The 27912-nt window shown below is 48.6% G+C and overlaps 14 protein-coding genes and 1 pseudogene across 15 annotated transcripts; 8 read left to right on the forward strand and 7 right to left on the reverse strand.

Annotated features, from left to right (window-relative positions):
- Window positions 1-141: 141 nt before the first annotated feature.
- K444DRAFT_525311 (uncharacterized protein) lies at window positions 142-2493 on the forward strand (the record flags this gene model as incomplete). The annotated part of the gene is made up of 1 exon (XM_024874436.1): window positions 142-2493. A coding segment is annotated over one exon (2352 nt), but the record flags the coding sequence as incomplete, so codon positions are not given.
- Window positions 2494-2709: 216 nt separating this feature from the next.
- On the reverse strand, window positions 2710-4093 carry K444DRAFT_627912 (PCI-domain-containing protein; the record flags this gene model as incomplete). Its single annotated transcript, XM_024882862.1, has 3 exons — window positions 2710-3716; window positions 3775-3857; window positions 3912-4093. The coding sequence occupies 3 exons, from the start codon at window positions 4091-4093 to the stop codon at window positions 2710-2712; spliced, it is 1272 nt and encodes a 423-aa protein (XP_024738768.1).
- Window positions 4094-4249: 156 nt separating this feature from the next.
- Window positions 4250-6015, forward strand: K444DRAFT_586597 (WD40 repeat-like protein). Its single transcript, XM_024877983.1, has 2 exons — window positions 4250-4285; window positions 4344-6015. Exons 1-2 carry the CDS (start codon window positions 4283-4285, stop codon window positions 5676-5678), a joined length of 1338 nt encoding a protein of 445 aa, XP_024738769.1. The 5' UTR covers window positions 4250-4282; the 3' UTR covers window positions 5679-6015.
- Window positions 6016-6798: 783 nt separating this feature from the next.
- On the forward strand, window positions 6799-6960 carry K444DRAFT_t17 (annotated as a pseudogene). Its single transcript has one exon. The product of its transcript is annotated as a tRNA-OTHER (tRNA).
- A 347-nt stretch (window positions 6961-7307) lies between these two features.
- K444DRAFT_611086 (uncharacterized protein) lies at window positions 7308-8136 on the reverse strand. The gene is made up of 2 exons (XM_024879880.1): window positions 8088-8136; window positions 7308-7925 (listed from the first exon to the last, which is right to left on the reverse strand). The coding sequence occupies exons 1-2, from the start codon at window positions 8107-8109 to the stop codon at window positions 7681-7683; spliced, it is 267 nt and encodes an 88-aa protein (XP_024738770.1). The 5' UTR covers window positions 8110-8136; the 3' UTR covers window positions 7308-7680.
- Window positions 8137-8171: 35 nt separating this feature from the next.
- K444DRAFT_525772 (uncharacterized protein) lies at window positions 8172-8721 on the reverse strand (the record flags this gene model as incomplete). The annotated part of the gene is made up of 2 exons (XM_024874478.1): window positions 8172-8528; window positions 8584-8721. The coding sequence occupies 2 exons, from the start codon at window positions 8719-8721 to the stop codon at window positions 8172-8174; spliced, it is 495 nt and encodes a 164-aa protein (XP_024738771.1).
- Window positions 8722-9174: 453 nt separating this feature from the next.
- Window positions 9175-10566, forward strand: K444DRAFT_642147 (ribose-phosphate pyrophosphokinase-like protein; the record flags this gene model as incomplete). The annotated part of the gene is made up of 2 exons (XM_024884704.1): window positions 9175-10137; window positions 10186-10566. 2 exons carry the CDS (start codon window positions 9175-9177, stop codon window positions 10564-10566), a joined length of 1344 nt encoding a protein of 447 aa, XP_024738772.1.
- Window positions 10567-11381: 815 nt separating this feature from the next.
- K444DRAFT_662060 (uncharacterized protein) lies at window positions 11382-12252 on the forward strand (the record flags this gene model as incomplete). Its single annotated transcript, XM_024886651.1, has 2 exons — window positions 11382-11830; window positions 11882-12252. Exons 1-2 carry the CDS (start codon window positions 11608-11610, stop codon window positions 12250-12252), a joined length of 594 nt encoding a protein of 197 aa, XP_024738773.1. The 5' UTR covers window positions 11382-11607.
- K444DRAFT_558523 (P-loop containing nucleoside triphosphate hydrolase protein) lies at window positions 12208-13311 on the reverse strand. Its single transcript, XM_024876829.1, has 3 exons — window positions 13233-13311; window positions 12889-13114; window positions 12208-12835 (listed from the first exon to the last, which is right to left on the reverse strand). Exons 1-3 carry the CDS (start codon window positions 13301-13303, stop codon window positions 12551-12553), a joined length of 582 nt encoding a protein of 193 aa, XP_024738774.1. The 5' UTR covers window positions 13304-13311; the 3' UTR covers window positions 12208-12550.
- A 308-nt stretch (window positions 13312-13619) lies between these two features.
- Window positions 13620-15441, forward strand: K444DRAFT_525297 (pseudouridine synthase; the record flags this gene model as incomplete). The annotated part of the gene is made up of 2 exons (XM_024874434.1): window positions 13620-13726; window positions 13779-15441. 2 exons carry the CDS (start codon window positions 13620-13622, stop codon window positions 15439-15441), a joined length of 1770 nt encoding a protein of 589 aa, XP_024738775.1.
- Window positions 15442-15529: 88 nt separating this feature from the next.
- K444DRAFT_357460 (uncharacterized protein) lies at window positions 15530-16432 on the reverse strand. Its single transcript, XM_024872145.1, has one exon. The coding sequence runs from the start codon at window positions 16287-16289 to the stop codon at window positions 15618-15620; it is 672 nt and encodes a 223-aa protein (XP_024738776.1). The 5' UTR covers window positions 16290-16432; the 3' UTR covers window positions 15530-15617.
- Window positions 16433-16574: 142 nt separating this feature from the next.
- K444DRAFT_586610 (putative nucleolar protein 58) lies at window positions 16575-22214 on the reverse strand (the record flags this gene model as incomplete). Its single annotated transcript, XM_024877984.1, has 4 exons — window positions 22029-22214; window positions 20453-21956; window positions 19992-20260; window positions 16575-17070 (listed from the first exon to the last, which is right to left on the reverse strand). Exons 1-4 carry the CDS (start codon window positions 22151-22153, stop codon window positions 16575-16577), a joined length of 2394 nt encoding a protein of 797 aa, XP_024738777.1. The 5' UTR covers window positions 22154-22214.
- Window positions 22215-22377: 163 nt separating this feature from the next.
- On the forward strand, window positions 22378-23575 carry K444DRAFT_525299 (vacuolar ATP synthase subunit D1; the record flags this gene model as incomplete). Its single annotated transcript, XM_024874435.1, has 3 exons — window positions 22378-22498; window positions 22549-23441; window positions 23492-23575. 3 exons carry the CDS (start codon window positions 22378-22380, stop codon window positions 23573-23575), a joined length of 1098 nt encoding a protein of 365 aa, XP_024738778.1.
- A 165-nt stretch (window positions 23576-23740) lies between these two features.
- On the reverse strand, window positions 23741-24759 carry K444DRAFT_662065 (ribosomal protein-like protein S15; the record flags this gene model as incomplete). The annotated part of the gene is made up of 2 exons (XM_024886652.1): window positions 23741-24657; window positions 24714-24759. The coding sequence occupies 2 exons, from the start codon at window positions 24757-24759 to the stop codon at window positions 23741-23743; spliced, it is 963 nt and encodes a 320-aa protein (XP_024738779.1).
- A 97-nt stretch (window positions 24760-24856) lies between these two features.
- Window positions 24857-26141, forward strand: K444DRAFT_357518 (ribosomal protein S2). Its single transcript, XM_024872146.1, has 2 exons — window positions 24857-25193; window positions 25264-26141. Exons 1-2 carry the CDS (start codon window positions 25024-25026, stop codon window positions 25982-25984), a joined length of 891 nt encoding a protein of 296 aa, XP_024738780.1. The 5' UTR covers window positions 24857-25023; the 3' UTR covers window positions 25985-26141.
- The last annotated feature ends 1771 nt before the right edge of the window (window positions 26142-27912 follow it).

Raw genomic sequence — 27912 nt, forward strand, 5'->3', positions numbered from 1 at the left:
TCTCCAGCAAATGAATCAGGCTCAACTGCACCTCGACTACCGACTCCTGAAGAGACTCCTTCCCCACCTGCAAATAATCATGATCCTGCACCAACATCCAAGTCATCATCATCTCGATCTGCAGGGCGGAATTCAGTACAGAATGCTTCTAATGATTCATCCATTGTCCACTCACATATGCCTTCGTCTCCGCCATCTATTGTACCACGCAGATATACGTACACAGCTCATCTTCGTCAACAGCGCCAGCTGAATCCAGATGTTACTCAAACACCATCCATTGTGTTTTCCTCACCGTCTTTACCACCGCCAATACGTGGTGCACGAGGCCAGCCAGCTCTGGCTTTGGCACCAGAACAAAGTCAACGCCCAACACTTTCTCCGACTGTTCGTGCTGGACGTGCTCTGCAACATGTCGTTGTGCCTTCCTCGCCAAGAAGCCGCTCCCAAAGCTTAGGGAGCCCATTTAAAAGCCCAGCAGCTGACAGAAAGTCGCTTTCAAGCGCATTACGGCAATCACGTCCTTCCCCTTTGCAAGAACGACGTGCGGGACCGCTTCCAAGACTTGATTTAAATTGTGAACTGGCTGAAGTTTCTTCTCAGAGATGCCTGTGGAAAGGTTCGAATCCACAAGAGGATCCGTTCAGCAGCCATGGCCTGTCTCAGACGAGGCCGCCTTCTCCCGTAGAGAAGCAGCAATACAGTCTCGACCTTCCGGATCAACACCGTTATTCTGACCCTCGGCTTTCCCGCATTAGATCAGAAGCCGATTCACCCAGAAGTGATGCTATGAGCTGGCAAGCTGAAGAGGAGATTTCTCTGCCCGAGGGGACGACATCCATCTCTAATGTCGCGATACCGGCGGCCAGTTCGCGAGGATGTTTACGGGGGAGTGAATGCAGCAGGAATAGTGCAATGACTTCGGAGCAAAGATATGCTGCAGAGAGAGAGGCAGTGAGACAGCAAATTGTCTCCGCTGATTCTAGTAAGGTCATTGTAATTGACTCAGACGACGATGAGGTGAATGATGATCATGGTCACGAGGATGAAGATTTTGACCTGCTGTTGGAGACATTGAACTCTTCTTCACCAGCAGTTCAACCGCCACAGGAGCCCGTCAAGAATGCTCTCGAAAAGACAAGACGAAGCAAGATACCAAGCCCATGGAGAAAGAACAGTAAAAGACTGGTCTACAGCGATGAATTATCCCGACTTGACTGTCCCATTGCCGGAAGAGTTGCTGTTGTCAAAGGCCTCGCGAAGGACTTAGTGACAGAAATCGCATCTCAACCAGTAACAGTTCGGCGAATTGTGACGCCGATATACAGTGATGAGACAGATCCTGCTGATCTCTCCGGATTCCAAATACCACAGAAGTCAAACTTCAAGCCTCGAGTCCGCGAAAGCAATCTTGATCTTTCCGCACTGCTTGCTTCACCTGAGAAGCCTCTTCCAAAGCTCACTACAAGCTCATGGCAGCCTTCGTTTCAGCAGGATTCTTCTTCGAGCCAAGTGTCCTGCACAGAGAAGCCCAGGGAGATTCCAAAATCATCTGAGGCTGGATCTGGACATGTCACTAGATTTACACCAATTCCTCAAAAGTCTGGTTTCAACCCCCGAGCTCGGGCAGAACTTTCATCCTCGCCCATCAAGCAGACGTCTTTTGCTCCTACCATTTTCGGCGGCCCCATGAAAACCAGCCTGGCTCGTACCCTATCCAGTTTACCACAGCCATCTTCGCCAGTCTCCAGGCCGCTCCACAGTTCATCTCCGAGCAGAACCAACAGTCTCTCTGCTCTGCACACCCCCTCGAATCAACTATCCCCATCAATGTGCAGTGAGGAGTCTCATTCTCCTTCGCTGATTTCAAATGAGGAGAAAGAAAACCAACCCACACAAAACCGAACCCTGAAATGGACCGAATCTCTGCGTCTTCAATCAACCACCGCCCTTGTACAGACCCCACTACCAACAACCTCGCCCACCAAGTCTTGTCTGCGTTCCCCTCTCAAGACTCCCTCCGCCAACTACGACTCTGGGAAGGCAAGTCCAAACAAAGAAGTCACTTTTGTCTCCTCGTCACCCATCCCTAATTCCCCAGTCACCGCGCCTTTGTCCTCAACAAAATGGTCAAAAGACCATTGGCGCCTCCTGGACTCCATCCTCCAGTCATGGAAGCCAGAGAATCAATCACCTGCCTCCTCTTCTGACTCGTCAGGAGAAGGAAGCAGAAGCGAACAACCAAGAAAGAGACGCAATTCAACGAGGGTGATTAGTAAATTGTTGGGCAAGAAGGTGTCAAGTCAAGGCGAGAGCATGCGTTTCGAGCAATGGCATTTGGAGGCTGTGGATGAGTTCCGTGGCTGCGTTCCAGGATGGGAGGAGAAGGTTGTTGCGATGAGAGTGTTTGCTTTGATTGTTGGGGAGGAGAGAAGAGCGTTGGGGTTGGTAGGATCAAGTAGTCAGGATGATTGGCGTAACGAAACCAGGTAAGAAAGTGTGTGCCAAATTGTAAATATGTTTGATCACGGTGGATTTCTTTTTGGATAGCGTGGGATGGTTTTTGGTGAGATTAGCATGTTGAAGTCACCGAAAGAAAGCGTTTTGGATAGCAACGTCCTCCCAGTCATTCATTTGATTTTCATTCCGCCTTGATCTGCGTCTCTAGTATACAGTGCATTTGCGAGTTCCCGCCACGGTCGGAGCTCTCTATTCAAGCATAGAAGCTTGATTGGTATAAAGCACATCCACCACACTGCTCAACTTCTCAATCGTCGCCAATGCGGAGTCGTATCCCTCATCTCTCTCTGTCTCATCGTAGATAATCAAACATCCTGCACCCTGATCCAGAACCCCAATAATCACCTTGTCGAGAATCATCTGACTGAGCTTTCGCTCTACTTGTTGCGTATCGAGTCCGACCATCTTGGCAATATGCTCGATTTCAACGCGGGAGAAGGGCTCGATGACTTTGATAAGGTTCTGCTCGAGCATGGCATCGTAGAGACGGCGGAGATGGTTGCGGATGAAGGGGTCGCTGCCGAGTTCGTGGCGGTAGTCATCAAGGGCTTTCTCGTACTCTTCGAGAGAGCGATTCGAGTGGGCACGAGCGACAGCTTTCATAGCTTCCAGGTTCTTTCCGGCGTATTTCAAGGCTTGCTTAGATGTCATGAGCTGGTTGACGTCGTCGGCGAGGTTGAGCATGATTTTGCAGAGGAGCATATATTGGAGTGATGCAGTTGCTTTCTCGGGCTCATCTTGAGTGTGGTATCCGTCCAGAGCTTCGATGAAATAAGAGAAGGCGGTGTTGAAGTCCTTGTCTTCTGCATGCAGCTTGCCGGATTGCATATCCAGTCCTGCTTGGAGAAGAGGCGGTGTATAGACTGACGCTGCAGATGTTCGAGCGCTGGTCAAAGCAGCGCGACCTTTAGCTACGTTTCCGAGAGCATGATAGACGCGCGATTCGAGGAGTTGGACTTCAACGAGCACAAGCTTGTCATCCAGACGCTTCAATTCTTTCAGCAGACTGTTGATGAGAGTCAGAGCATCGTAGTAGGATGCTTTGGTCATGTAGAGTTGAACGAGACGGGTTTCGAGGTTTTGTCGAAGGAATCCCCGACGTTCTGAGGTGGCCCATTCGATGCACGACTTCGTGACGGAGATTTGGGTATCGGTGGAATCGGGGATCGTATGGAAGAGATCGAGCAGTTGTCGGACTATAGCACTCATAGTCAGCATCTCAGCTTTACGGATGCATTCTTTGTCAATCCATACCAAGCTTTGCTGTCTTTGCTTTCGCAAACGAGGATAACACTGTCCGACTCGTGGTGACCAGATCCACCAGCTCATCTGACTTCCTGATTATCATCAGCAATGCTCAACCGGCCATTTGCCATTCCGCGGCGGCTCACTTTTCATCTCGATACAACTCCCCTAAACTGACCAGCGCGGTCTCATATTCCCGTACAGCGGCGTCTGATGTTACTGAAGGAGGCTTGGAGATTATCTCTTTGTACAGAGCCTCTGCTTTCCTCGGATCTGTTTTCGTTAACCCCTTCGCCTCCTCTATCCTCGCTGAGTTCGCTGGAGCCATCTTGATATGCTGAAGATGGATGTAGTGTTTATGAAGGGGGAAAATGTTTGGGCCCAGGCGGAAGCTTTGGACGCGGCTGCGGACGGCGCTAATTAATCCCTGCAGGAAATTGTTCAGCCTCCCGGAATTTTTTGACGACTGATTTAGCAAAGAACTCATGAAGATGCCACCCAACAACTGACAGCGAAAATGGTAAGCACACTTGGTCTTAAATATTTCTGACTTGAAGCCTAATGAGTATTTGTCTTAGAAAATCAAGGCTCTCTCCAGACCCTCGTCGTCTGCCCAGGCCCCTGGGTCGCATGTCCAAAGACAACCCCGCAATCTTGACCCTTCCCTTCATCCTTTCGAAAGGGCTCGAGAGTATACCAAGGCCCTCAATGCAACCAAAATGGAGCGTATGTTTGCTGCTCCCTTCATTGCCCAGCTTGGAAAAGGTCACGTTGACGGGGTGTATACGCTTGCGAAAGATCCGAATTCACTTCAACGATTCGCCAGTGGGAGCGGTGATGGCATTGTCAAAGTTTGGGATCTGGCAAGTAGAGAGGAAATCTGGAATGCCCAGGCTCATGAGAATGTTGTAAAGGGAATGTCATGGACGAGGGATCAAAAACTACTTACCTGCGCTGCGGACCGAACGATAAAACTATTCGATCCATATAATACACCATCCGGGACAGCGCCGGCAGCAACCTGGCTTGGAACCAATGCATTTACGAGTTTATCTCACCATCGATTAACGAACTCCTTTGCAGCTGCCTCGTCAGTTATCTCGATCTACGATTTGGAAAGGCAGAACGCACCGCCCGAAGTCCTACACTTTCCCACGTCAACCGATACCATAACCTCAGTTCGATTTAATCAAATCGAGACATCGATATTAGCCTCAGCTGCAACTGATCGGTCGATTGTTCTCTACGATCTGCGAACATCGATGCCGGTGAAGAAAACGATTCTGAACTTTGCCTCGAACTCGATATCCTGGAATCCGATGGAAGCTTTCAATTTTGCTGTCGCCTCGGAAGATCATAATATCTACGTCTTCGATATGAGGAAGATGGACAGAGCATTAAATGTTTGCAAGGATCATGTTGCTGCGGTCATGGATGTCGAGTTCTCACCAACCGGGGAAGAACTAGTTAGTGCTTCTTATGATCGCACGGTACGGTTATGGAGCAGGATGAAAGGCCATTCTAGAGATATCTACCATACGAAGAGAATGCAGAGAGTGTTCTCGGTCAAGTTTACGCCGGACTCTAAATTCATTCTCTCGGGAAGTGACGACGGGAACATCAGACTGTGGCGAGCTCAAGCTTCGAACAGAGGAGGAATCAAATCTGCAAAACAACGAACAGCATTGGAGTACAATGAAGCTCTATCAGAAAGATACGCACATATGCCAGAAATTAGACGGATCAAGCGACACAGGCACATTCCCAAGGTGGTCAAGAAGGCTGGCGAGATCAAGGGTGAGGAGCTCAAGGCTATTAAGCGGAGAGAGGAGAACGAGCGGAAACATACGAAGAAGCAACATCAACGGAGGAAGAGTGAAAGAGAGAAGATGGTTCTGGCCTCGGAAAAGTGATTTGTACATGGCGAAATGGGCGGAAAATTGGCGTTGGAGGAATCTTGGCATTTACATGGCGCTAGAGAAGGATTTGTTGTATGGGATACCAGTAAGATGTTTGTAGTTCTGAACACATCTTGATTTCAGCTTCAGTTCATATCGGTGACGATGGCTTCGTGTGATAGCACCCTTATGTTCTGGCAAATATCCCAGGAAGAGACTTCAAGGCTTATGAAGATTAGCCTATCCTAGACTTCTTGAAACCATCCTGGCCTCGCTCATGACGGAATATCAAGTGGTAGATCGATAAATAATACATTGCCTCACTCTCCGCCACGCCATCAGAGCATCCAAGCACTTCAACATCTTCAATGAACTGGGGTATTTATATGAGCGGATATGAAAAATCTTGTGATGAGTAAAGAAACTGCTTTTGTCTGATGACTCTGATCAGAATCCAGTATCATCAGGAAGTTATCAAAGTCATTCAATATGTCTCGTATTCTTACATGGATTCCCAGAGGCTGAAGAGAAAGACAAGGAGGCTATGAGCAAGGTGTAGAAATATTTCAACATCCCGCATGGCGATCCTCTGAATCGAAATAATGTACTGAACCGACTTAGCGCACTGAATCAAATTTCGGCTACATTTGTTGATGCAGTAAATACATTGTTTAGACACGAAGACCTATACATAATGCCTTCTTGATGAATTTTAAAGCAGAAAGCACTCACTCGCATTAATCTTGGATAAGCCAGTATATACCGGCTTCTGTGAGGTCAAGGTGAAGAAGGTGGAGGCATGTGCAATAGTCCCTATGTTGTAAAGGGAAAGGTATACCAGCTTTGTGACTCATGTAACTGCTCAAAAATCGTATCAACACTACAGCAATGAGAAATGGGTGCAAGATGTCCTGACTCATGGCATTAGGTAATGCCTAGGACCTTTGGGTTACGGTGTGAATCAATGTTCCTGTGAAGATAGAACAATGCTTTGCCCTAAGTATTCTCTTACACTCTTCACAACACCCTATCACAGCGCATTTTCCGCTCTTTCCGCCCCCTATCCCGCGTATCGTCGGTCTCCAGGCCTTCCTTAATAAATCAAAATGCCGAATTCAGCGAAAACCAAAACAAAGGCTTTGTAGTTCAATGGGTAGAATACCAACCACATGTTGCTCTTGTAATACTATCGTTAGTTGGGTCTGTCGGGTTTGTTGAGCGTTTGCTTTGCTTGCTTGTTGGGTCTGTCTTACGTTGTGCTAAGTTGGAGATAGAGGTTCGATGCCTTCTGAAGCCAAATGATTTTTTTGTGTCTTTTTAGTTCGGTACGATATTGGAGAGAGACAAATTTTTGGTGTTGAAGAGTTTCTTGAGAGGATGGTGCAAAGCGAGCATCACCTAATATCACTTGTGGATGTGGGCGGCGAATAGTGAGGATATACTTTTTACTATCACTAATAGGGAGCAAGTATACTCTAAGCACAACAGTGTTGCAAGCAATTAAGGTGGCGGCTAGAAGATTTCTGGAAGACAACGTAATGTGTCAAACTCAGGCCTCTAAGTATTCTTTTAAACCTATTTGATTTAGAATTGGATAGAATACCACTTTCACATTGTTGAGGATTAAGGTTTTACTTTCTTCTGCCGGTCTAAATATGTAGATTCACGAAAGAGTAAAGCACCAAGATCAATGATATATATGGGAACTGGCACCTGTGAAATGGGGGGGGGTAGACAGTTTCTAGTGGCAATTAAACAGATAAAAGGCACCAGCAAGCCGGGAATTCTTCGCCACTCTGGGTACCACGATCATTGTGGATGTAGGAGTGGCACGCCAAAGCCAACCATCAGAAAATCTAAAACACCGAAAATGCCTGACAAAACCATGGCCAATATTTCCCAAATGGCTAACACTGGCGGCATATTTCATGTGCTTGTCCCTGAATGTCATAGAGCCTGTGTGACAATGAAAAAGTAAGGCTGGACGTAACAAAGCTTAAACTGGACGACTAATAATCTATTTTCCGACGATGTCCAAAAGAGCATAGGCCTTGACAGCAATAAGCCAAATGACAAGAAATAAGCAAGTCTTCACGAACTCCTCGTACATTGCGCTTCTCAAAATACGGGCTTGGTGACCTGCAACAAGAGCGCAAATGTAAAGTAAGCAATTGTAAAACTGAAGACAGGAAGGAGACCAGCATGACAAGATATGGGCACATGTCTTTGTTAGGTTTTCGCCGTCAAGCAGGATTAGCATGCCTATAAGTACTAAAGTCAGAGGCGAAAGAGTCACGACATTGCCTGAGGGCAACCACGATATGACGGTATGACTATGAGAGGGGAGGATAGAATGTGTCATCAACTCTGACCTCCGGGCAAAATGAAAAGCAATCAAACATATGGCAAAAAGTGGTATCACACCGAAAGCCCAACAAACGCCCATGAAATGCTGAAGATCCCAAACTCCAACCATGAGTCGTCTACCAAACGAAACTGCACCATCAGTTACTCCTCCATTTCTGTATTCTCGCCACCTTGTCTCTCCACTTCCTTCCTAGCTTCAATGGCATTTTCACTCATGGCATGCCGCTCAGCTTCTCCATCCGGCTTTCCCAAGACCTCGGTGATAATCTCACATATCTCCAACTGCAACTCTTCTCCCGGAAATCTTCCCTCCATTTCCTCCACAATTGTGTTCAGGTTTTCCGGTTTGGTAGGTCTCAGGTTGAGAATCATGAGAAATTCAGCCTTAGTGAAATCGTATGGTCGGAGACGTTCGAATAGGGTTCGGATAGTGTGCTCATTGTAGGGGAATGGCTTCGATCCAAGAGGTGAGGGAGCTTCATGGAAATAGTCAAGTAGCTAGAAAATCCCTGTCTCAGCTTGAGACTTCTTACTGCTTTCGGAGGATTCACACCTCTTTGACAACGGTCTCGAGGTTCCCCGGCCTCCTCCCTTGCATTTCTTTCTTCGCATATCTTGCCCGCTGCTCCGTCAAATGCGTGTAGACTTCATAGTTGGTCAGCGTGGCCGACTGGGCTTCGAGGATCTTCATCTTTCGGCAATATATTGCCAGTAGTGACGCGGAATGTCAAGCTTCGAACATCGAGATGTCAAGTCTTTTCTTTCTGCCACCGCCTACTGCACCCCACCAAAATTTTTACGCAAGCCAGGCCGTTTTCGGCCTAGCTAAGTCGTTTTAGCGTCTGGGCTCTGCAAACCTTACTTGCCCTTGAATCTTTTGAAAGGAAACATAAAATTCTGATATCGAACCACCCGCCTCCTCAAATGGACTGCAAACTCCAAGAACAACGTGGCCGCGTTCCCTCATCATAACATCTACTTCCCTCCTCCTTTCATTACCGCCATCCCTCCCCCCGCCCTATATCTCGACCCCTCGTTCTTTGTTGCCGCGGCTCTTTGCCCACTCTCCAATATCCCGCAATCCACCGAAGGATATCTCCAGCCTCAATCACACCATAATCCAGCCTCGTCCCGGCATTCCAGCATGGTTCGTAATATCGTCGTTCTTGGGGGAAACTCCCATCCCGCTCTTGTCGAAATCATCTCCAATACACTCGGCGTCCCTCCCTGCAATCGAATTCTGAGTAAATTTTCCGTCGGAGAAAGCCGCCTCGAGATTCAGGACTCAGTCCGAGGCAAAGATGTCTACATCATCCAGTCTGGAAGTGGTAAGGTCAATGACAATTTCATTGATCTCTGCATTATGATCTCTGCCTGCAAGACAGGATCCGCAAAGCGAGTCACTGCTGTCCTCCCTTTGTTCCCTTACTCTCGACAACCCGACCTTCCCTATAACAAGATTGGTGCTCCCCTTTCGAAGGCTCCTACAGAAGTCAACCGAGGTGACTTCACATTCGAAAGCCGCCCTTCTACTCCTGGCCCCGGCCAGCCCCAGAGTGCTGGTCTCAGCAATGGTAGTGGTATGGAGGGACTACAAAGAAAGCTGGTCAAGACCTCTCTTGAGCAACAAAATGGAAACTCGTACACAAATGGCATTACGCCACCACGGCGATCCGATACGATTGACTCCACGTCATCATTGACGAATGGTCGAGGTCGCGGCAGCTCTTCAGGTTCCCAGACAGGTCCTGCGTTTACCACTCATGATATGGATCCTTCTATGCTTACCAAAGAGGCCAAGAGTGTTTTCCAGGCCAAGCCAGGATATAAACAATGGGTTGCCCAGGCTGGAACGCTTGTGGCAGATCTCTTGACTTGTGCTGGAGCTGATCACATCATCACCATGGATCTCCACGACGCTCAATATCAAGGTTTCTTCGACATTCCAGTGGACAATCTATACGGAAAAGGATTATTGAAACACTATATCCGAACAAAGATTCCTGACTACAAGGATGCCGTTATTGTTAGTCCAGATGCTGGTGGCGCAAAGAGGGCGACAGCAATTGCGGATGACCTGAATATGGAATTCGCATTGATCCACAAGGTAAAACTTCCCTTAATTCTTCACTTGCGCAAACTCATATCCCCTTAGGAACGTCGGCCCACCCGTATCACAGACCGACAAAATGCCACTATGATGCTTGTGGGAGATGTTGCAAAGAGAGTCTGCATACTTGTTGATGACTTGGCCGATACCTCCAATACAATCACCCGCGCTGCAAAGCTGTTAAAGAAAGAGGGTGCAACTCAAGTGTATGCCTTGCTCACCCATGGCGTGTTCAGCGGCGATGCTATTGTCCGAATCAATGCCTCGGCATTGGATAAGGTTGTCGTGACCAACAGCGTTCCTCAGGATGACCATTCCCGTCTGTGTCCCAAGCTGGAAGTTTTGGAGGTCGGCGGACTCTTCGCCGAGGCAATCCGCCGTGTGCATCATGGAGAATCTATCAGTACACTTTTCTTGGCTCAATAAAGCAGAAGCAGGCGTTTCTGGGGAGTCTCGTATGTTCAAGTGGTCAGCATTCATTCTTTGGCGTTCAGGAAATTAATGGGACTTGGCCATCTGGGTCGTGAGCTTCGCGCCTCGCATACCATGTGTCCTTGATACAGTTGCTATACCCACCAACCGCTTTGGCGGATCATACCGACTTCCAATGAATTCTGGAAGACATAGACAAGTCATATTTTGGCTTCCACCGAACGCTTTCCCAAGTGCTGGATATGGCGTGGTCACTTTAGAAAATAAGAGATTTTTTTTGGAGAGTATTGAAATTGGCGTTCAATTGAAAGTGATCTGTGGGTGGTCATGCCGGTTTTCTGTGATGCTGAAGAAGACATTCATTTCAAATCCAAATATCCTCTTTCTGATTTACCATCGATGAAAATTCAATTTACCGTTACGGGTGCTACGAACCTTTCTACCTACCAAGACACATGACGTTCAGGCTCGTGCTCGTATTATATACGATACGGTCTACCAAGGAGCAAGGACAGAAAAGCATCTAAACTACGCTTGTTCGGGCCGCAACTATCATTAGAACATTTGCAGATCTCAAGCTCAGAGAAAAGCTCTAAAACGGCTCACTTCAACAGAAACGGAGGCATGGCAGCAGTCGCTCTTCTCAGCAAGGCTTGCCAGCACGAGTTACGGTATGCTTACTTATGAAATGCACCTTCGTCATAAGCTAGTTTCGGATGACCGAAAATAGAACGACGTCTCGTGGCACTTCTTTCCAAAAGAGCCTCAAGCCACAGCCACAGTCGTTTCTGCCACAAGGTGACAAGAACGGCAGTTGAACAGGAAGGAGCAGACACCTCCTTCCTCCAAGTATCTAAAAACCTTCCTTCTCTCTTCGTTTTCCTTCTTATTCATCAATACATCATCGACCAACAACAGAATTCATCAACTGCTTCATCAACAACACACATTTCATCGATTGCTTCATCAATATAGCACTACTACACACTCTTCACTTTACCGTTGTACCAAACTCTCATCGGACAATCTTGTAAAATGTCCACCAAAGCCGTAATCGTCTCTGCTCTTGTAACAATTGCTGCCGCAATGCCAGGTGCCGCGGCAAAATTGAGCCCTAATTACTTCACCGCGATCTCCAGCCATACTGGCGTCGAAATCGTCCACCTTCGAGAAATCAGTGCAAGCGGCCAGAGATTCTACCTCAATAAGGCAACGAGTTCTTATTGCCCTCAGGTGAAGAACCTTGACTGCTCGAAGTGTATGACTTCTTCCCCATTTCATTGTTCCTTCTCATATTGATGCATTGCAGATGGCAATGCTACCGTCTTTGCATACAACTCAGACGGCACCATGTCGATGAATGTTGCAGTCCCAGGCGGTCAACAAGTCTACGTCGCTTCTGGTGGTGCTTTGGGTTATACCGGTGTACACTCCGCCAACGTTCCACAAGATGCCCAGAGAGCAACCTTCAACTACGCTCCTCAGACATCTGATGGTGGAGTCGGCACTTTGACATTCGATAACCAAGGGTTCGTTGTCTGTCCCACTAAGGATGCGCCTGTCTATCAGGTTTTTGCGTGGACTCCTAAAGATGAGGCCGGCGCATTCAGATGGGACTGTATTGGCATCCGATTTGCATCTGCAAAGTACTCCGGCACCTCTTCTTATCAGTACAATTGAACGATGGCTGATGGAAAGAGGCGTGGGTGATGAGAGGTGAGGAGTATTACATATCGAATGGAGGACAAAGAGAGTGTATGAGTACAAGTTGGGAGCACTAGCATAGCAGGGGAGTATGAAAGCAGACGAGGTTCATTGCATAACTAGAAAGGGGTAGGGATAATTGTATGATAACAGGTGGAGAGCATTGTGTAACGAATGGAGTTAAAGGACTTCCATTCATCATCAACGGTTTAATGTCCCAAAATATCGAAGCGATCAATGCCCAAGCCACACAGCTCACCCATAGACCATCCAATCACATAACCCCACAACCTCCCTCACTTAACCCTCCACCTTCCTTCTTCGTCCCTAACGCTGCTGTCCTACAAATATCCTCAAAAGCTTCATGTACTAACTCACCCGAAACAGCAGAACATTCCATATACCTATCGCAGCGCATCTCCTGAGCGATCCTGTAGCCCTCCTGAGGATAGATAATCCCATTTGGGTCTTCTTCACTTCTCAAGTCTCTCTTGAGCCCCAGTAGAAGCACGGGGAGTTCTTTGACGGAGGTGAACAAGCGGGTCGTCTCTTTTCGCCACTGCGAAGTTCAGCTCAGCATGGAAGCTGCAAGGTAAGGAAAAGAGAGCGTACCACACGCTGAATGTTAATTAAAGAAAGACGAGAGGAGAGGTCATAACAGAGCACTATTACATCGGGCTGTAGTAAAGTCCAGTTTTCTGGACTAGCAGTATCGTAGAACTGGAAGCGGTAGGGACGATTGAAGAATGAGATGTCGAAGATGAAGGGTTGGTCGTTGTCTCGGAGGATTGCTATGGGCTCTTTGGATAAGTGGGAACTTGAGCCTTTGCTTATTCTCCTGTCGATCCATGTGAGCTTAGTTTCAAGCAGTGAAAATCAAAGCAAGGGTGCACACCATGAGGCGGGGTAGTGGTGCATGAAAAGAGTTCACACAGCGAACGGAGGGGGACACATACGATAAAAATGTCGTCTTTCCAACCTCTGTATCTCCTAAGAGTAAGATTGTAACTTCAGGAGGATCAGCCATGCCAACTCATAATCTTCTTCTGATGAAGAAAATAACCCTGCTTGACAATCGAAAAAGGAAGTCTTTATCGTCTATCACGTGGTGATAACAACCTCATCTCAAATTTCGTCCCTGAATTTGAAGAAATGACTCGACAACACTTGGGGTGTGAGTCCACGAGGGCATGCGGCCATTGCTCCCCAAAACATTGAGACGGTTGGAAGTGACACATACAGCAGGAACTCACCTCCATATGTCGAGAAGCCGTCGCTGGATGAAGAATATTGCTGCCAGGAAACAAGCACGCGCTCTTTTGCATTCATCTTCCACCTCGAAAATGGAGAGCAATTCTGGTGAAAAGATGGATTATAGTGCTTGGAGCCAGGAGAATTTAATTCAGCGCGTGACACAGCTTGAAGCTGAGTTGAAGGCTCAGAATCGAAGGTCTCGTTACTCCCCCCTCCTCCATCCCAGTTCCAAATGCTGATGGATACAGCTTAATATCTACACCTCCTCCTCCTGTAGAGAAGAAATCCTGGAAAAAGCCACGCAATGAACGTGTCTTCGACCCCTCAAAATACAACACCCGTCTCATTGCGCTCAAGCTCGCCTACCTCGGGAAACGCTACAACGGATTCGAGCACCACTCCAACCAAACCACTCCTCTTCCTACCATTGAAGAGGAGCTCTGGAAAGCGCTGAATAAAGCGAGGTTGATCTTTCCGCAAAGAGCGAATCCGATGAGTCCTGGGGAGGTGAATTGGGAGGGTTGTGAGTATAGCAAGTGTGGAAGGACTGATAGAGGGGTGAGTGCTTTTGGACAGGTTATTGGGATTCGGGTGAGGAGTAATAGGCCGTTGCCGAAGAAGAAAAAGGGAGCTGTGGCCGAGGGCGCGGAGGAAGTAGAGAAGGGCCCGGCCGCGAACGAATTTAACACTCTCCCTCGAGAGAACGCTGTCGAGATGGCGTCTCCAGCTCTCGCGCCGTCAAGACCTAAATCCAAGGGCCTTCCTTCAGAATCTCTTGGACTTGACGATCCGGATTTGGAAGAGACCCTCAACTTCGACCCTGTTGGGCAGGAAATTCCCTATCCTTCCCTTTTGAACCGTCTCCTGCCTCCAGATATCAGAATCCTAGCCTGGTGCCCAGCACCACCACTCGACTTCTCAGCACGCTTCTCCTGCCGCGAACGCCGCTACCGCTATTTCTTCACGCAGCCAGCCTTCGTACCAACTCCTCACCATCTGGAGCACCCTTCCTCAAATTCCCCAAAAGTGAAAGATGGTTGGCTGGATATAGCTGCTATGAGGGAAGCAGCAAAAATGTTCGAAGGACTACACGATTTCAGGAATTTCTGTAAGATTGATGCTGGGAAGCAGATCAGTAATTTTGAGCGGAGGATGTTCTATGCGGATATTGAGGAAGTGGAGGACTCGACGAATGAGTTGGGTTTTGTTAATGGAACGGAATTTGTCCCTTCCGGAAGTTTGGAAAAGGTATATCCAAAGATTTACACGTTTAACTTGCATGGATCTGCATTTTTGTGGCACCAGGTACGGTGTATGGTTTCTATCTTGTTCTTGGTTGGACAGGGTTTGGAAAAGCCTTCTATTGTCTCGGAGCTTTTGGATGTGGAAAAGAACCCTAGGAGGCCGACGTATGAGATGGCGTCAGATACGCCACTTGTGCTCTGGGATTGCATTTTCCCAAGAGAAGATGATCCGGAGAGGAAGGATGCTATGCAGTGGTTGCATGTTGGTGATGGTCCTGCAGCTGGGGGTGCAAAATATGGAACTACGGGCTTAATGGATGATCTGTGGAAGGTTTGGAGAGAGAGGAAGATTGATGAGATGTTGGCGGCGAGTTTGGTTGATACTGTGTCCAGGCAGGGGAACAGGGTAGAGGAGTTGGAAGCGGGGAATGGGAAGAAAGGGAGCAAAAGTCAGAAGGTATTTGATGGTGGGAATGTCCCGAGGCTGCAGGGTACTTATATTCCTGTGATGAAGAAGCCGGTGATGGATGCCGTGGATGTCATTAATGAGAAGTACGCAGTGCGGAAGGGCTTTGAGAGTGCTGAAGACTTGAAGTTGCAGGGATTTAGGAGGTTAGGTAAATCTTCTGGAGGAGAGACGCCTATCGCTGAAGATGCAGATGAATAGTAGAACCGGATACCCATCAAAGCTAACTTTTCCATAACTTTCATTGACCAGATCATCCGGAACTGCCATTTGCTAAATCGGATATCCCCCATCATCTTTAATATCACGATTTAGGTGGGAGATTTAGTCATCCCTTTTGTCCATATAACGCCATAATTCGTGTAAGCCCTACTCTTTCACCCCGCCTTCTCCTCGGGTTCAAACAAACATCCCCTGACCCCCCTCCAAACAGTCTCCAAAATCTGCCTTCTCGGTAACAACCGCGGGAAAACAACCACGACACTCTCTTCCCCCTCCACCACCACAACCAAATAATACCTCACCTCAAACCCTCGGAAGGCTTCATTAACAAAGATATCCTGGATCTTCTCCGTCGGTATGAATCTTGTCGTTGAGCCAGATAGGAACGTAGATGACGACGAAGAGGTCTGAATTCCTAGGCCGCGAAGAACAAGCAGAGATTCAGTAGTGTGTAGGCGGAGAGAGAGCAGGTAGAGGATTGTGAAGGAGGCGGGGAGTAGAACGATGGGTGGGGTGAGGGTCGCGAGGTGGGTGAAGAGGGCGCCGAGGCGCGAGGTGGTGAGGTTGTAGGCTAGGTACCAGATGAAGGCGTTGGATTGTAGCTGGGGTCGTGAAGAGTAGGGCTCGAGAGGTGTGGAGTAGTCGGAGAGGAGGAACTTGGAATACAGGAGGAGAAGCACACTGAGACCGATTGTGACGCGTAGGAGGATGGTGAGGCCGAGGAGGAGACGTAAGGGGAGTGTAGGAGGGGGCGAGGTCGAGACGGTGTATTCGACCGTTGTGGGAGAGGGCCTCCGAGTACGGAGGTGAGGAGCAACTGTTAGCATGGCTGCTTGCGTGGCTTGGAGGTATGGGGAGGCGTCGACATCGAGGGAGAGGCGACGTCTTGGAGAGGTCGAAATTAAAGCTGTCAGGGGAGCTTATCGATAAGAAAAAGTTTACAGCCTCACGGAAGACAACACTAAGATCCAGATCCAATAGTATCAGAGAGCTCTTCGGATTCAAGCTAGAGTCGAAAGGGGGTTCTTATTGTAGCCTGTTGAGCTGGTATCAGATGTGCCTTTTGAAAACCCTCTCTCCATAACGCCGAACTCATGCAACTCCTCATCCATTTACTCCCCAGTGTCAATCTCCAAATCGATCTGTACGCCATTGCTGACCCCATAATCCTCCAAAGTTAACTGATCCTTGAACGGTCTCTCTCCTTGCCTTTTCAGCAAAATTTCATGCGGTTGTCTCCCAATCCTCGCCGCCACCTGCGCCTTGAACAACTTAATCGGATCTGAAGCCAAGCACGGAATAGCAGCCTTTGTTCCCAGCCTGTCATTAACATGCACAATAATCATAGGCTCTCCATGCGAAGTTTCTGGAGCAGGAGCCGGTGCACGCTCTGGTGGTTTGCTCGTGTCCGCGCTCTTGTCCTCCCCATTCTTCTTAGGCGGTCCAAATTTGTCTGCCACGCCGAACTTGTCTTCCACTGATGCGCCCTTGCTCTCCGGTTGTCGTTCTCGTCGAGGCGACCGTGATCTGTTCCTGTAGCCTCGTTCTAATCTCTTCTCTCCTCCTTCACGGTCATCTTTGCGCTTTTCTTTCCACTTGAAGCCTCCGCTGCCTCTTGGTCTGTCACGGCGGTTTCGATTGTCTCGAATGTGGTCGTTCTCGTCACGTCTCCGAGGCGATCTGCTTCGTCTCCTTGACGGTCCGTCGCGGGCAGGTGGTGGTGAGCGCGATCTTGACTTACGGCCCGCCATGTTGGTTTGATGGTCGAGGTGTGATGGTGGAAGCAAGGCTGCGGCGGCCTTTGAAATTTTGTATTGACTCGCTCTAGCGTGAACTCGGCTCTGGACTGACTCATGATGCCGACCACAACCACGTGTTCGGCTCCCTCGAAGTCGCTTCGAGATCGCTAACCCCTGAACCCCTGAACAACATCATTAGAGCCTCAAAACCGATATCCAAAGGCAAGGTCGATTTACTCACACTAGAGCCATAGGAGGACTTCACAAGACAATTTCGACCAATCCAAATGCTGAAATCCGTTTGAACTATGATGCTCGAACTGGGGAAGGAAAATCTTGAACATGTGCACCAATGGGAATTAAAGTATCGAGATACTAAAGCATGTCTAAAGAGGACAAGAGTTTGTGGTAAAGATACTGTTAGATGATGCTCTCATTGTCTTGGTTCGCTTCTACTTTATCGCATACTCTATTGTTTCTGACACGGCCTCAATTCAAAGAGTTTCATTGCACTTCGCACTACCACTGCCTCTCGCCCTATTCCTCTTTGGGACTTTCGTTGGTAACCTTGGCCCTCACTTTATTCCTCCTTGAAAACTTCCTAAGGGCTTTACAAGGCTTGAAATACACACTAGTGCGCTCAATCTTTCCTCCCCCTCTTACTACAAGTTGGACTATTTAGCGAGGGCCACCCCTGCGGCCGCATCGTGTGCTTGTGGCGACAGCGTTTCTCCTCGGTACACTGAGTTGACAAAGACAACATCTCTCAGCCTAGAACTTGAGCAGCCGGAGAGTGGAAAAGAATCGAATTTTCACGTCTGCAGCATGCGTTGAGGAGCAGGTTGAAGTCTAGATCTCATGCCGGGTCCTACGATTCATGCTTCAATAGTCTCTGCCCACAACTCAGAAGTTTGCAATGCAGCAAACTGTCCGGTTCCACCAGCTTTTATGATGACAAATCCCTTTGGGTCCTGCAAAAAAAGAGAGCCCTTCCTTGGTTTGCCATTCCTACATCCAGAGAATTGTAAAGGAACACAATAAAATTCCGATCTCTGGTTTCATGCTTGTCAATTCAACTGCCTCGACGAAGTCACTCCTCCCAGGCACCATGGAGAGAGTTTATTTTGAGAACTCAAGCTCTCTATTCTGAAATTTGGCTTCGCGAGTTACCCCATCGGCTGATTACCCAACCCCTCTCTCCGCTTCCGCCTTCAAGCGGAGTATTCGTAGTCTCGGCTAGAGTATCCTGAAGACTCCGATGCGGAGCTGAAGCCTTATCGATGCATTTATTCCATCGAGTCTTCTATTCCAGTTCTAGACAACCACAAGCAAAGATATCTCAAGATGCCTCTCAAACGACACGTCATAGAAGTCCAAGGGGGCGCCACTCACATCCGCTTTAGCAGGATCGAGACCCCGCCTTCCTCCTCAGTCATCGATTTCAACGACATGCTCAAGTCTACTACTCCCGAAGTCACACCTAAGGCGCGTGAAGTAGATCGAGAAGGAATGCTTCTTGCAAAGTTCAGAAAGGCAAGCTCTCCTCCCTTCCAAATATCACTCTCAGCCTAACACGAATACAGGCACAAATCGCGATGGTTGACGGAGACCTTAAGCTTTGTCACCGACTATGCATAGAGCTGATCAACTCCGCAAACCTCACCACAGCTTTGAAGATCGAGACCATCCAGGTGATGGCGATGATTGTCCCTTTCGACCAGGGAATGGGTTACCTCGAGGACGCGGCCAGATTAGTCGATAATAAGAGAAAGGAGGAACCGGAAGAGTTGCTTTGGCTCGGATTGGAATTAACAACACGCGACCAAATCTGGAAAATTGCCAAATTCCAAGGCGCGATCAAGTTCCCCCGCGAGGCTATATTCGGCGATCCGCATGTAGCTGCACGCGACAAAAACTTCAAGAGGAGCACAGTATTGACTAAAAAGAGAGTTCAATTCCATGATGAAGCAACTCAGCAACAGATTGGAGATCCTGTGAAGCGAATGGTGCGGGTTCAGGAAGAGATTGCCAAGGTTCAAGTTTACGGACCGAACAGGTATGTGGTATGTGCAAGGTAGACACTCTTGGTCAAGCAGAGCTAACATTTGCAAAAGGCCGATGAGAATATCTAGCTGCCCGAAAACACTCTATCGTGCACCCAGGCTACGCAAATCCATCTTAACCCTCAGACTCAGAGAGGACCTTAAGCCAAAATACGCTTGTTCTCCATGCCCTTGATCATAGAATGGCTTTGTGTGGAGACATACATACCGGGTAGAGGCGTTACTTGTTCTCTTGTCTTTAAGCGATCATCAGAAGTTATTGATCGGAGGCATGCAATGGACATTCGGTGGATGAGAGTTCAGCCATAGGGGAGCGCGCTGTTTACTGCTGTGTAGGATACTGACTATAAATGGATTACGATGCAGTAGACCAAATGATGCCAGATGTTTAACTGGGCTCTGTGTCGCCCTTGGGGCAAGAATGGGAAGAGCAACGCTGGTTGCAGTAATGACAAATCACAGCAATGGCAACACGAGGCAGCCGTGGAAGGACTTGGGATTGGAAACGGGTCATTTGGATTGCGGTTTTTTTTATGTAATGCAAAAGCACCATCCGACGCCTCCGATCATGAATCTGGAAAGAAGTACCCGGACAACCACCGCCTTTACGCCAGATTATGAACACCCAACACGACGCCGCGAAATCTTGAAGAACTTGAAGCATTATGATACAGAATGAAAGTCAGATGACGATCAGTTCTTGCTCTTCTTCTTTTTCTTCTCCAACTTCTCGACGCTGTCTTCGTGTTTCCGCTTCTTGCCACTGCTCTCAGGGGTAATGGGTTCCGCAGCCTTGTCTTTCTTCTGATTTTTAACGACGGCCGGCGTTCCATCCTCGTTGATCTTGATCAGTCCTTTTGCCATCTTCTTCTTATACTTCTTAAGACTAAGACCTGCCGCCTCCGCAAGCCTCACATCGGGGTCTTCGGTGGGCAGAACAGCTGTGGAACCGGAAGCTCGTTTTGTCTCTTGAGCAGCCTTCTGTTGTCGTCGCTCCTCCCGCTCAGCTCGTCTAGCTTCAGCTTCCTTTCGTGATGCTCTCTTCTTTGCTTTCTCATCAGCCTGCGCAAGGCGGCGTTCATGACGTTCCTTCTTGCGTGCTTTCTTGGCTTCGATAGTGTTACCAAGGATCGATGATTGCCAGTTCGATGGTGGAGATGCGGGAGGTTCCGGAGTGTCTTCGGAGACGGTGGAGAGAGTATCTGAATGCGCATCGTTTCCCTTCTTTAAGTTGGCGATAGGCTTTGCTTTTGTGCCGTTCAGGTTTGGAGGTGCAAGACCAAGGCTAGCGCTTCCATCAGCCATCTCGACGTCCTCATCTTCGGAAACTTCTTCGATCAAAGGCTTCTTCACTTCCTCTTCCTTCCTGGCCTTCTTTTCTTTCTTTTCCTTTTTCTCCTTCTTTGGTTTCTTCTCAGAGACGGGTTCGATCGCAGCCGGCTCATCACCAGCAAGTCCATCAGCATCCGGGTTATACTTCCGTGCTTCCTTGACCTCCCACTTGCCTGGCGTAGAGACAACTTTGCCATTTGGTCCGACCGCGACACCTCTTGGTAAGAGAGGCTTTCCCTCGAGACCTCTCAGGTGACGTTCAATCTTGGCTCGTGAAATAACACCTAGGGCGGATCGTTCTTCCTCATCCACATCATCTCCTTTTCCTTCGCCCTGAGCACTCCAGTCTGAAAGAGCATCGACGCGAAGACCAATAGCTGCCTTTGCTGCCAACATACGGGCGATCTTGCCCTTGTTCTTTCCGGTAGCCTGTCCAACAAGAGATGCGTGATAGATGAGGCCATATTTCGGTGTGTCGTGCTTGGTTTTCAAAGCTCGGAACAACGCCTTCTCAGCACCGAGAATTTGAATGGTACTAGCAGGGCTCTTTGCGAGGTTCATGAGCGATCCAGAGTGCGCAATCAATCTAGCTCCGACTAATTCGCCCACCAATTCGGTCAAATTCGGTGCGATTGCAAGCATGCGAGCGGTCAAGTAGCTGGAAAGTTGTTGCCGATATTCTGTGAACCCGACGACTTGCTCGGCCAAAAGCTGAATATTATCCAAATCTTCTTCGGTGATCTCAGTACCCATACTCACTTCCGCTGCAGCCTTCACAGCAGTTTCGATTTCTTCCGGCAAGATTTCTGAGAGGTCTGAATTTGAGCAGTTTGTGCGCATGCCAACCTTCAAGATAACTCGAGCGTATGCCAGATTATCGTTCACGATTTTGCCCATCTCAGGGAAGTGCCATCCATACCATTCCTTCACTCGCATTGCGTATGTGTTCAGCTCCTTGTCCAAGTCATCCAGAAGAGCGATAGCTTGAACTATCATCGTATCGACCTTATCGGGCGAGAACTTGAGCTTGTGTCGTGACAGCGAATGCGATAAGCCCAGGGACATCGTAGAAATGTTTTCGGGGAGCAGTCCGGGGATGAGTGACGGAAGGTGGTCGCGAATCGCACGGTAGATGTCGAAAGTAGTGGAATCGGAAATGGGGTTGAGGGTCAATCCAGGCAGCTTGTTGATTGCAACCCCTAACTTGGGGTCTGCCACTGCTAATGAAGCTTTCTTCTCATCTTTAAGTGTGTCGAGAATCTTAGCTAGCATGGGTGAAACCTTCCCCTCGACGAGAGCCGCAATCTCTTCGAGCGCTGTCGCTGCGCTATCGAACTTCTCGAAATGCTTCAACTTTAAACTGCACAACCGAACACAATTAGAATCCTATATAAAAGCTGAAGGACTGAGAATGAAAGACAATTGAACCTACAGGCCGTTTATTCCCTCCGCTGTTTCGACATCGGCAGAAAGATCTCCTTTCTTGAATATCTTGCTATCTTTGGCTTTGAACAAGGCAAAGCCCGCACTTGTTTCGGTGAGAACGAAGACACCCATTTTGAATTGAGGCTTCTCGTTGCTCTTCCTGAGGTGTTGGTTGTGCAAAGTTTCTCGAGTCGAAGCTTTGCAAAAAAAAAGTTCGCGAGTGGAAGGAGCCATTGGTTCTCTGCTGGAGCTAGCGCCAGACCGTTTTAGCGCCGATTCTCATCACGTGGGATTTCGACTAGGTCTTGAACCTTGAGGCAACGATCAAAGAGCCCAGAGCTTCGACATTCGACAAGATGGAGGGTCTTTTCTTCAATGTCAACAATGGCTACATTGAGGGCATTGTTAGAGGCTATCGTAACGGGCTCCTGACTGGCCAGAATTACAGTAACTTGACGCAGTGCGAGACCATCGATGGTGAGGCTTCTCATTTGTATCTGCTGCGGTGGTTGCTAAGGTCATATCAGATTTGAAGCTCCAACTTGGACCTGCCTACGGCGATTTTCTCGCATCACTTCCGCCTAGTCCTTCTACATCTACACTCGCAGCCAGGACTACTGATAAACTCATCTCAGAGTTTCGATATGTACGGGCGAATGCCGTTGGTTCATTGGCGAAGTTCATGGACTACCTGACCTACGGATACATGATCGATAACGTGGCATTGCTCATCACCGGAACACTTCACGAGCGAGACACCCGCGAGCTGTTGGAGAGGTGCCATCCTCTGGGTTGGTTCGAGACTATGCCAGTACTTTGTGTCGCTACGAATATCGAAGAACTGTACAACAGCGTGCTGATCGAGACGCCGCTGGCACCATACTTCAAGGGAAGCTTGAGTCATCAGGATTTGGACGAACTGAACATTGAGATTGTCCGGAACACCCTGTACAAGAATTATCTCGAGGATTTTCACAGCTTTGTCAACACAGATTCAGAGATGGCAGGCACTCCGACAGCGGAAGTAATGACGGAGATTCTGGAATTCGAGGCAGATCGACGAGCTATCAATATCACACTGAATTCATTCGGTACGGAGCTATCGAAGGCTGATCGAAAGAAGCTCTACCCTAATTTCGGTCGCTTGTACCCCGAAGGATCCTACATGTTATCAAGAGCAGATGATATCGAAGGTGTGAGATTAGCTGTGGATGGCATCAGTGACTACAAGAGCTATTTTGAAGCCACCGGTATGGGCCAGAGCAGCAGTGGAGCAGGAAACATGAGCGGTGGTGCCGGGTCAGATGGCAAGAGTCTGGAAGACATGTTCTACCAGAAGGAGATGGAGATCTCCAAGAATGCTTTCACAAGACAATTCACATTTGCTATTGTCTATGCTTGGGTGAAGCTGCGGGAACAGGTATTTAATGTCGAAGTAGATGTCAAGACAAACGCTAACATTGTCTGTAGGAAATCAGAAACATCACATGGATCGCTGAGTGTATAGCTCAGAACCAGAAGGAGAGGATTGGCAATTACATTAGTGTATTCTAGATGAGGGTGTGTTTAATACTCCGATTATTGCGACCCAGCTCACAGTAGCGCTCGGGTTGTAGTTATGATTAGGCAGGTCGGCGCTGGGAGAACACGGAAATGATTTGCAGAATGTTTCAAGACGTCGTATCCTCTATTGTACAGGCTCTATGTGAGATACATAAATTACAGGCTGATCTCGCCTTGCCAGGTTCCTTCACTCAATCCCAAAGTGTTCACCAGATGCTGCCATCGATCACCACCACGCTCCTTCGACCGTAGATATCTCAGCAACTTTTGTCTCTTGTGTACCATGACCCTCAAATTCCTCTTGTTGATTTTATCCTTCTTTCCACCTTTCATCTCTAGCTGATTTGCCAACACTCTGATCTTCGCCGTCAAAATAGCGATCTGAACCTCCGAGCTTCCAGTGTCTGGTCCAGCTCTCGGTGTCTTCTCAGGGAGCGGTACGCCCCCTAAAGTGCTGGGGTTTGGCTGTAACCGCGGTCTCAATGTCTGGTCCGTATTATGACGCCCAAACGCCTCTACACATCGTCTCACATTCGCTCTCGTCTTATCCTTCTGGCTGGCATTTGCCAGACTGACAATTCTCGCCATAGCAGTCGTAGCTCTTGCATGGGCTTCTTCTTGCTTCTTCTTGGCTGCTGCTTCGAGAACAGGATCGGCTGTGTCTCGAACCTTATCTACAATAGGTTCTGTCAAGGCCTGAGAATGTTTGATTGATGCTTCGAGTTCGGACGGCTTGAGAAAATGATTGAGGAGAATGTTGTCGGCTGTCGTGATTTTGATTCCTTCTGAGCCATCGCTGGTAGAATTCGCATCGATTATCACCATCGAACCTCCCACGTCATCGAATGATTCCAAAAACGGAGTGGTTATGCCCCGGACTGGGTCGCCTAACGCCTTCTTTCTCTCTTCCTGAAGCTCTGCTCGTCGAGATAGATTCGCATCTTTCCTTTGCTTTGCTTGGGCTAAGGCGTATGGATCCTTGTGCTTCCTCCTTTGAGCCAATGTAGCAGCATTGGCTACCGCTGTGATGGGCAGACGAGCATTTGATGAAGGGGGAGCTGGTCGAAAGCATACTGCAACAATCAGTTGGTTTGAGACACCCATTAGAATCCGGGCGGGTTATACTCACAGTTGGACACGCCATAGCGCGACGGAACAGGTATTCGAGGTGGCATTGTTGGTCTGAAGAGGATTGTTTCCCCAACTTTCAATCTTGAAGTCTTTTGGCCCGAAGCTCAATCAGGACTAGCTTCTGGTTGAGAAAATCTTCGGCCTTGCGACTGAGACATCAAGCTGATTAGGGTTCGCTTGTTGGCAAATCGCCGAACTTATTTTCCCACAACGCGAATTTTCAACTTGAAGGTCTACCGCCTCAAAATTCGACAACCATACAACCACCATCTCACAGATTTGACCCTCTTCACAGTCAAATCGCAAAGATGGCTCCTTCCAACCTTCCCGCTATTTTCAATGCTACATCTCAAGATATCGAGATGCTCCTGTCCGCGGGCGCTCACCTCGGGTCCAAGAACTTGCAAGTTCACATGGAACCCTACCTCTGGAAGACTCGCCCTGACGGAATCAATGTCATCAACATTGGCAAGACCTGGTACGTGCAATTTTGAGAGATGTGGAGCTTTTGGCGCAAAATAGGCCGCAGACTGACATATTTACTGCAGGGAGAAGATCGTCCTCGCTGCCCGCATCATCGCAGCTGTCGACAACCCAGCCGACATCTGTGTCATCTCTGCTCGTCCCTATGGCCAGCGCGCTGTCTTAAAGTTCGCCGCACACACCGGTGCCGTCGCCATCGCTGGTCGTTTCACCCCCGGTAACTTCACCAACTACATCACTCGATCCTTCAAGGAACCCCGCCTCATCATCGTCACTGATCCCCGCACCGACGCTCAAGCTATCAAGGAGGCTTCCTACGTCAACATTCCGGTCATTGCTCTCTGCGATACCGACTCCCCAACGGAGTTCGTCGATGTTGCTATCCCAACAAACAACAAGGGTCGCCATGCTATTGGTCTGATCTGGTGGATGTTGGCTCGTGAGGTCCTCCGTCTCCGTGGCTCCATTGCTACCCGGGAAACTGAGTGGGATGTCATGGTCGATCTGTACTTCTACCGTGATCCTGAGGCTGAGGAGAACAAGGAGGCTCTTGAGGAGGCCAAGGGTGTTGATGAGCTCGGTGCTACCGCTGTTGAGACTGGCTTCGTCCAAAGCTCCGACTGGGAAGTTTCGGGAACTGCTGCTACTGCCTTTGCTGGTGCAACCGCAGCTCCTACTACCGGTGCTGGATGGGAGCCTTCCACGGAGGGAGGTGAATGGGGTGGAGCCCCTTCTGGAGAGTGGGGTGCAGCAACTGATGCCGCAAAGCCTACTGAGCAATGGTAAATCCGTCACCATGGGGAGAAAGAAATGGACTATTTGCATCTGGCTGTTTTGCTCGAGGGTCACATTGACGGTACTGATGAAGGAAAGATACCCTACAGCTGTTTTCACAGTTGTAGGGGGAAAGCCTTGTGCCGTCAACTGGAGTTTTCTTAATCGTGCTCCTCCCTTGAACTTCTCAGACTTTGTATCGTAGCATAGCCAAAAAAGCATCAAACGTGGAATAGAGATTTCTGCAGCCATACGCTACGCCTAAATACGGAAATGTGCACCCCATGAAGTTCCATATTCCTTCCAACATTGCAAAGGGCAATGAATGAAGTGGTTTGACAGCAAGTTGCTAGTCCGTCCCATTCACCTAATTCTCCCCTTTTTCGAAATCAGCAACCACAACAAGTTGCAATACAATCATCGACTTTCTCTAGTATTAGGCATTGATCTGGCAGAAAGCTTGATAGAGCTGTTTCCCTTTTCCCTGAGAATTTGTTGAGAAATCTGAATTAGACTCCATTGCTCTCACCTCTCGCTCTAGGATAAAATCTATATCTTCTCAACCAGCTGTGATGGGCCTTGAAATGGTTGCATCTCTGAGCCATTCGAAGTATAACTAACCCATGTCATTTATTCATTTCATGTATATACAAGGAATTGCCTGTTTATTCCTTTAAAGATTGAATTCCGCTGGTCTTAGATGTTGAAGAATTTCAGATATTCATTCAAGATGTATTTATACACCTGAGACGAATCAATGCAGCATTCTTGATTTCAGTAAACGCTTCAGGGTTCAAATGTGCAGAAGCTTTCGAGACTTTTACCCGGTTGGTACGCTTGGATTGCGGTCATGGTCCCCAGAGGTCGATGTCATAAAGTACTTGAGACAGGGAGTCAAGCGAGCTCTTATTTCACTCCAATTATATGTCCTCGAATCAGAATTCGCCAAACTTTCTAATTGGCAACACATATCTCCAGCTTCCATATCCTCAAGCACCCCAACACTGATCTTTTGAACCGCATCCGGGAAGAACCACAAGCACTGCAACAAACATGACGCGTCAAGTAAGATCCAATAACATATTCAAGTAAGTACCAGGTATTCCTAACTCGTAACTAGATCTCGTATATTTTTATTAACTCGGCACCTCCAACAACCACGCCAATCAACAAAGCTCACACAGCGATTGGACAGTACCCAATCTCACATCTGAGGTCACCCAGGAGCGAGCCTGCTTATGTCATATCACACGACCACGGGGTACTTCACGGAGATCTAGAGAGGGAGGTCACGGGGAAGGTGGCTACGGGCGACGGATACGGGGACATGTCTCGCAGCTGCTCGCTGACCATTCCCTGCTTCTAGAGTGGAAATGGAAGAGGAATCTATTCCCAATCGAGGCATATCTCACGCTCCTCCAGGCTACGCAGCCAGTCACATCACCCCCTCCACGAGAATACGATTTGAAAACTCCACTGGAATTACTAAAACAGCTCTCGAGAAAGGCCAGAAGACCACCACCGTGCTACCTAGTCCCAAATGGGAAGAAAATACCCCCAATGCAGCGAGAAACCAGCTAAAAGGAGTAAGAAAGGTCACTGCTTTTCCCCTTTTCTCACGGAAAGCCAACCACACCACCCGCAGATCCACCACCACAGGCACACGCATCTCCCGCCCCGTCCCGAGCGGCCGGCCAGTGCCAGGGGCCAGCATCATGCAGAGGGCACGCACACCATACGGGCACTACTGCAGCCCCGCGCGTGTGAGCGCCGTGCAACCCACGGCCAGCGCAAGAAACATCATCCAATCATAAGTCATAACGTCGTAGCCAGAGACGCGCCCCGGCTGTAAAAGCAGCAGTCGATCGTCGCGGCTGTTTAACCGCGCCGCACGAACACTCAACATACATACAAGGAAACGAAGTGAAAAGGGGGGAGCG

The sequence above is a fragment of the Hyaloscypha bicolor genome (assembly GCF_002865645.1).
Source record: "Hyaloscypha bicolor E unplaced genomic scaffold K444scaffold_55, whole genome shotgun sequence".
Taxonomy (NCBI): Eukaryota; Fungi; Ascomycota; class Leotiomycetes; order Helotiales; family Hyaloscyphaceae; genus Hyaloscypha; species Hyaloscypha bicolor.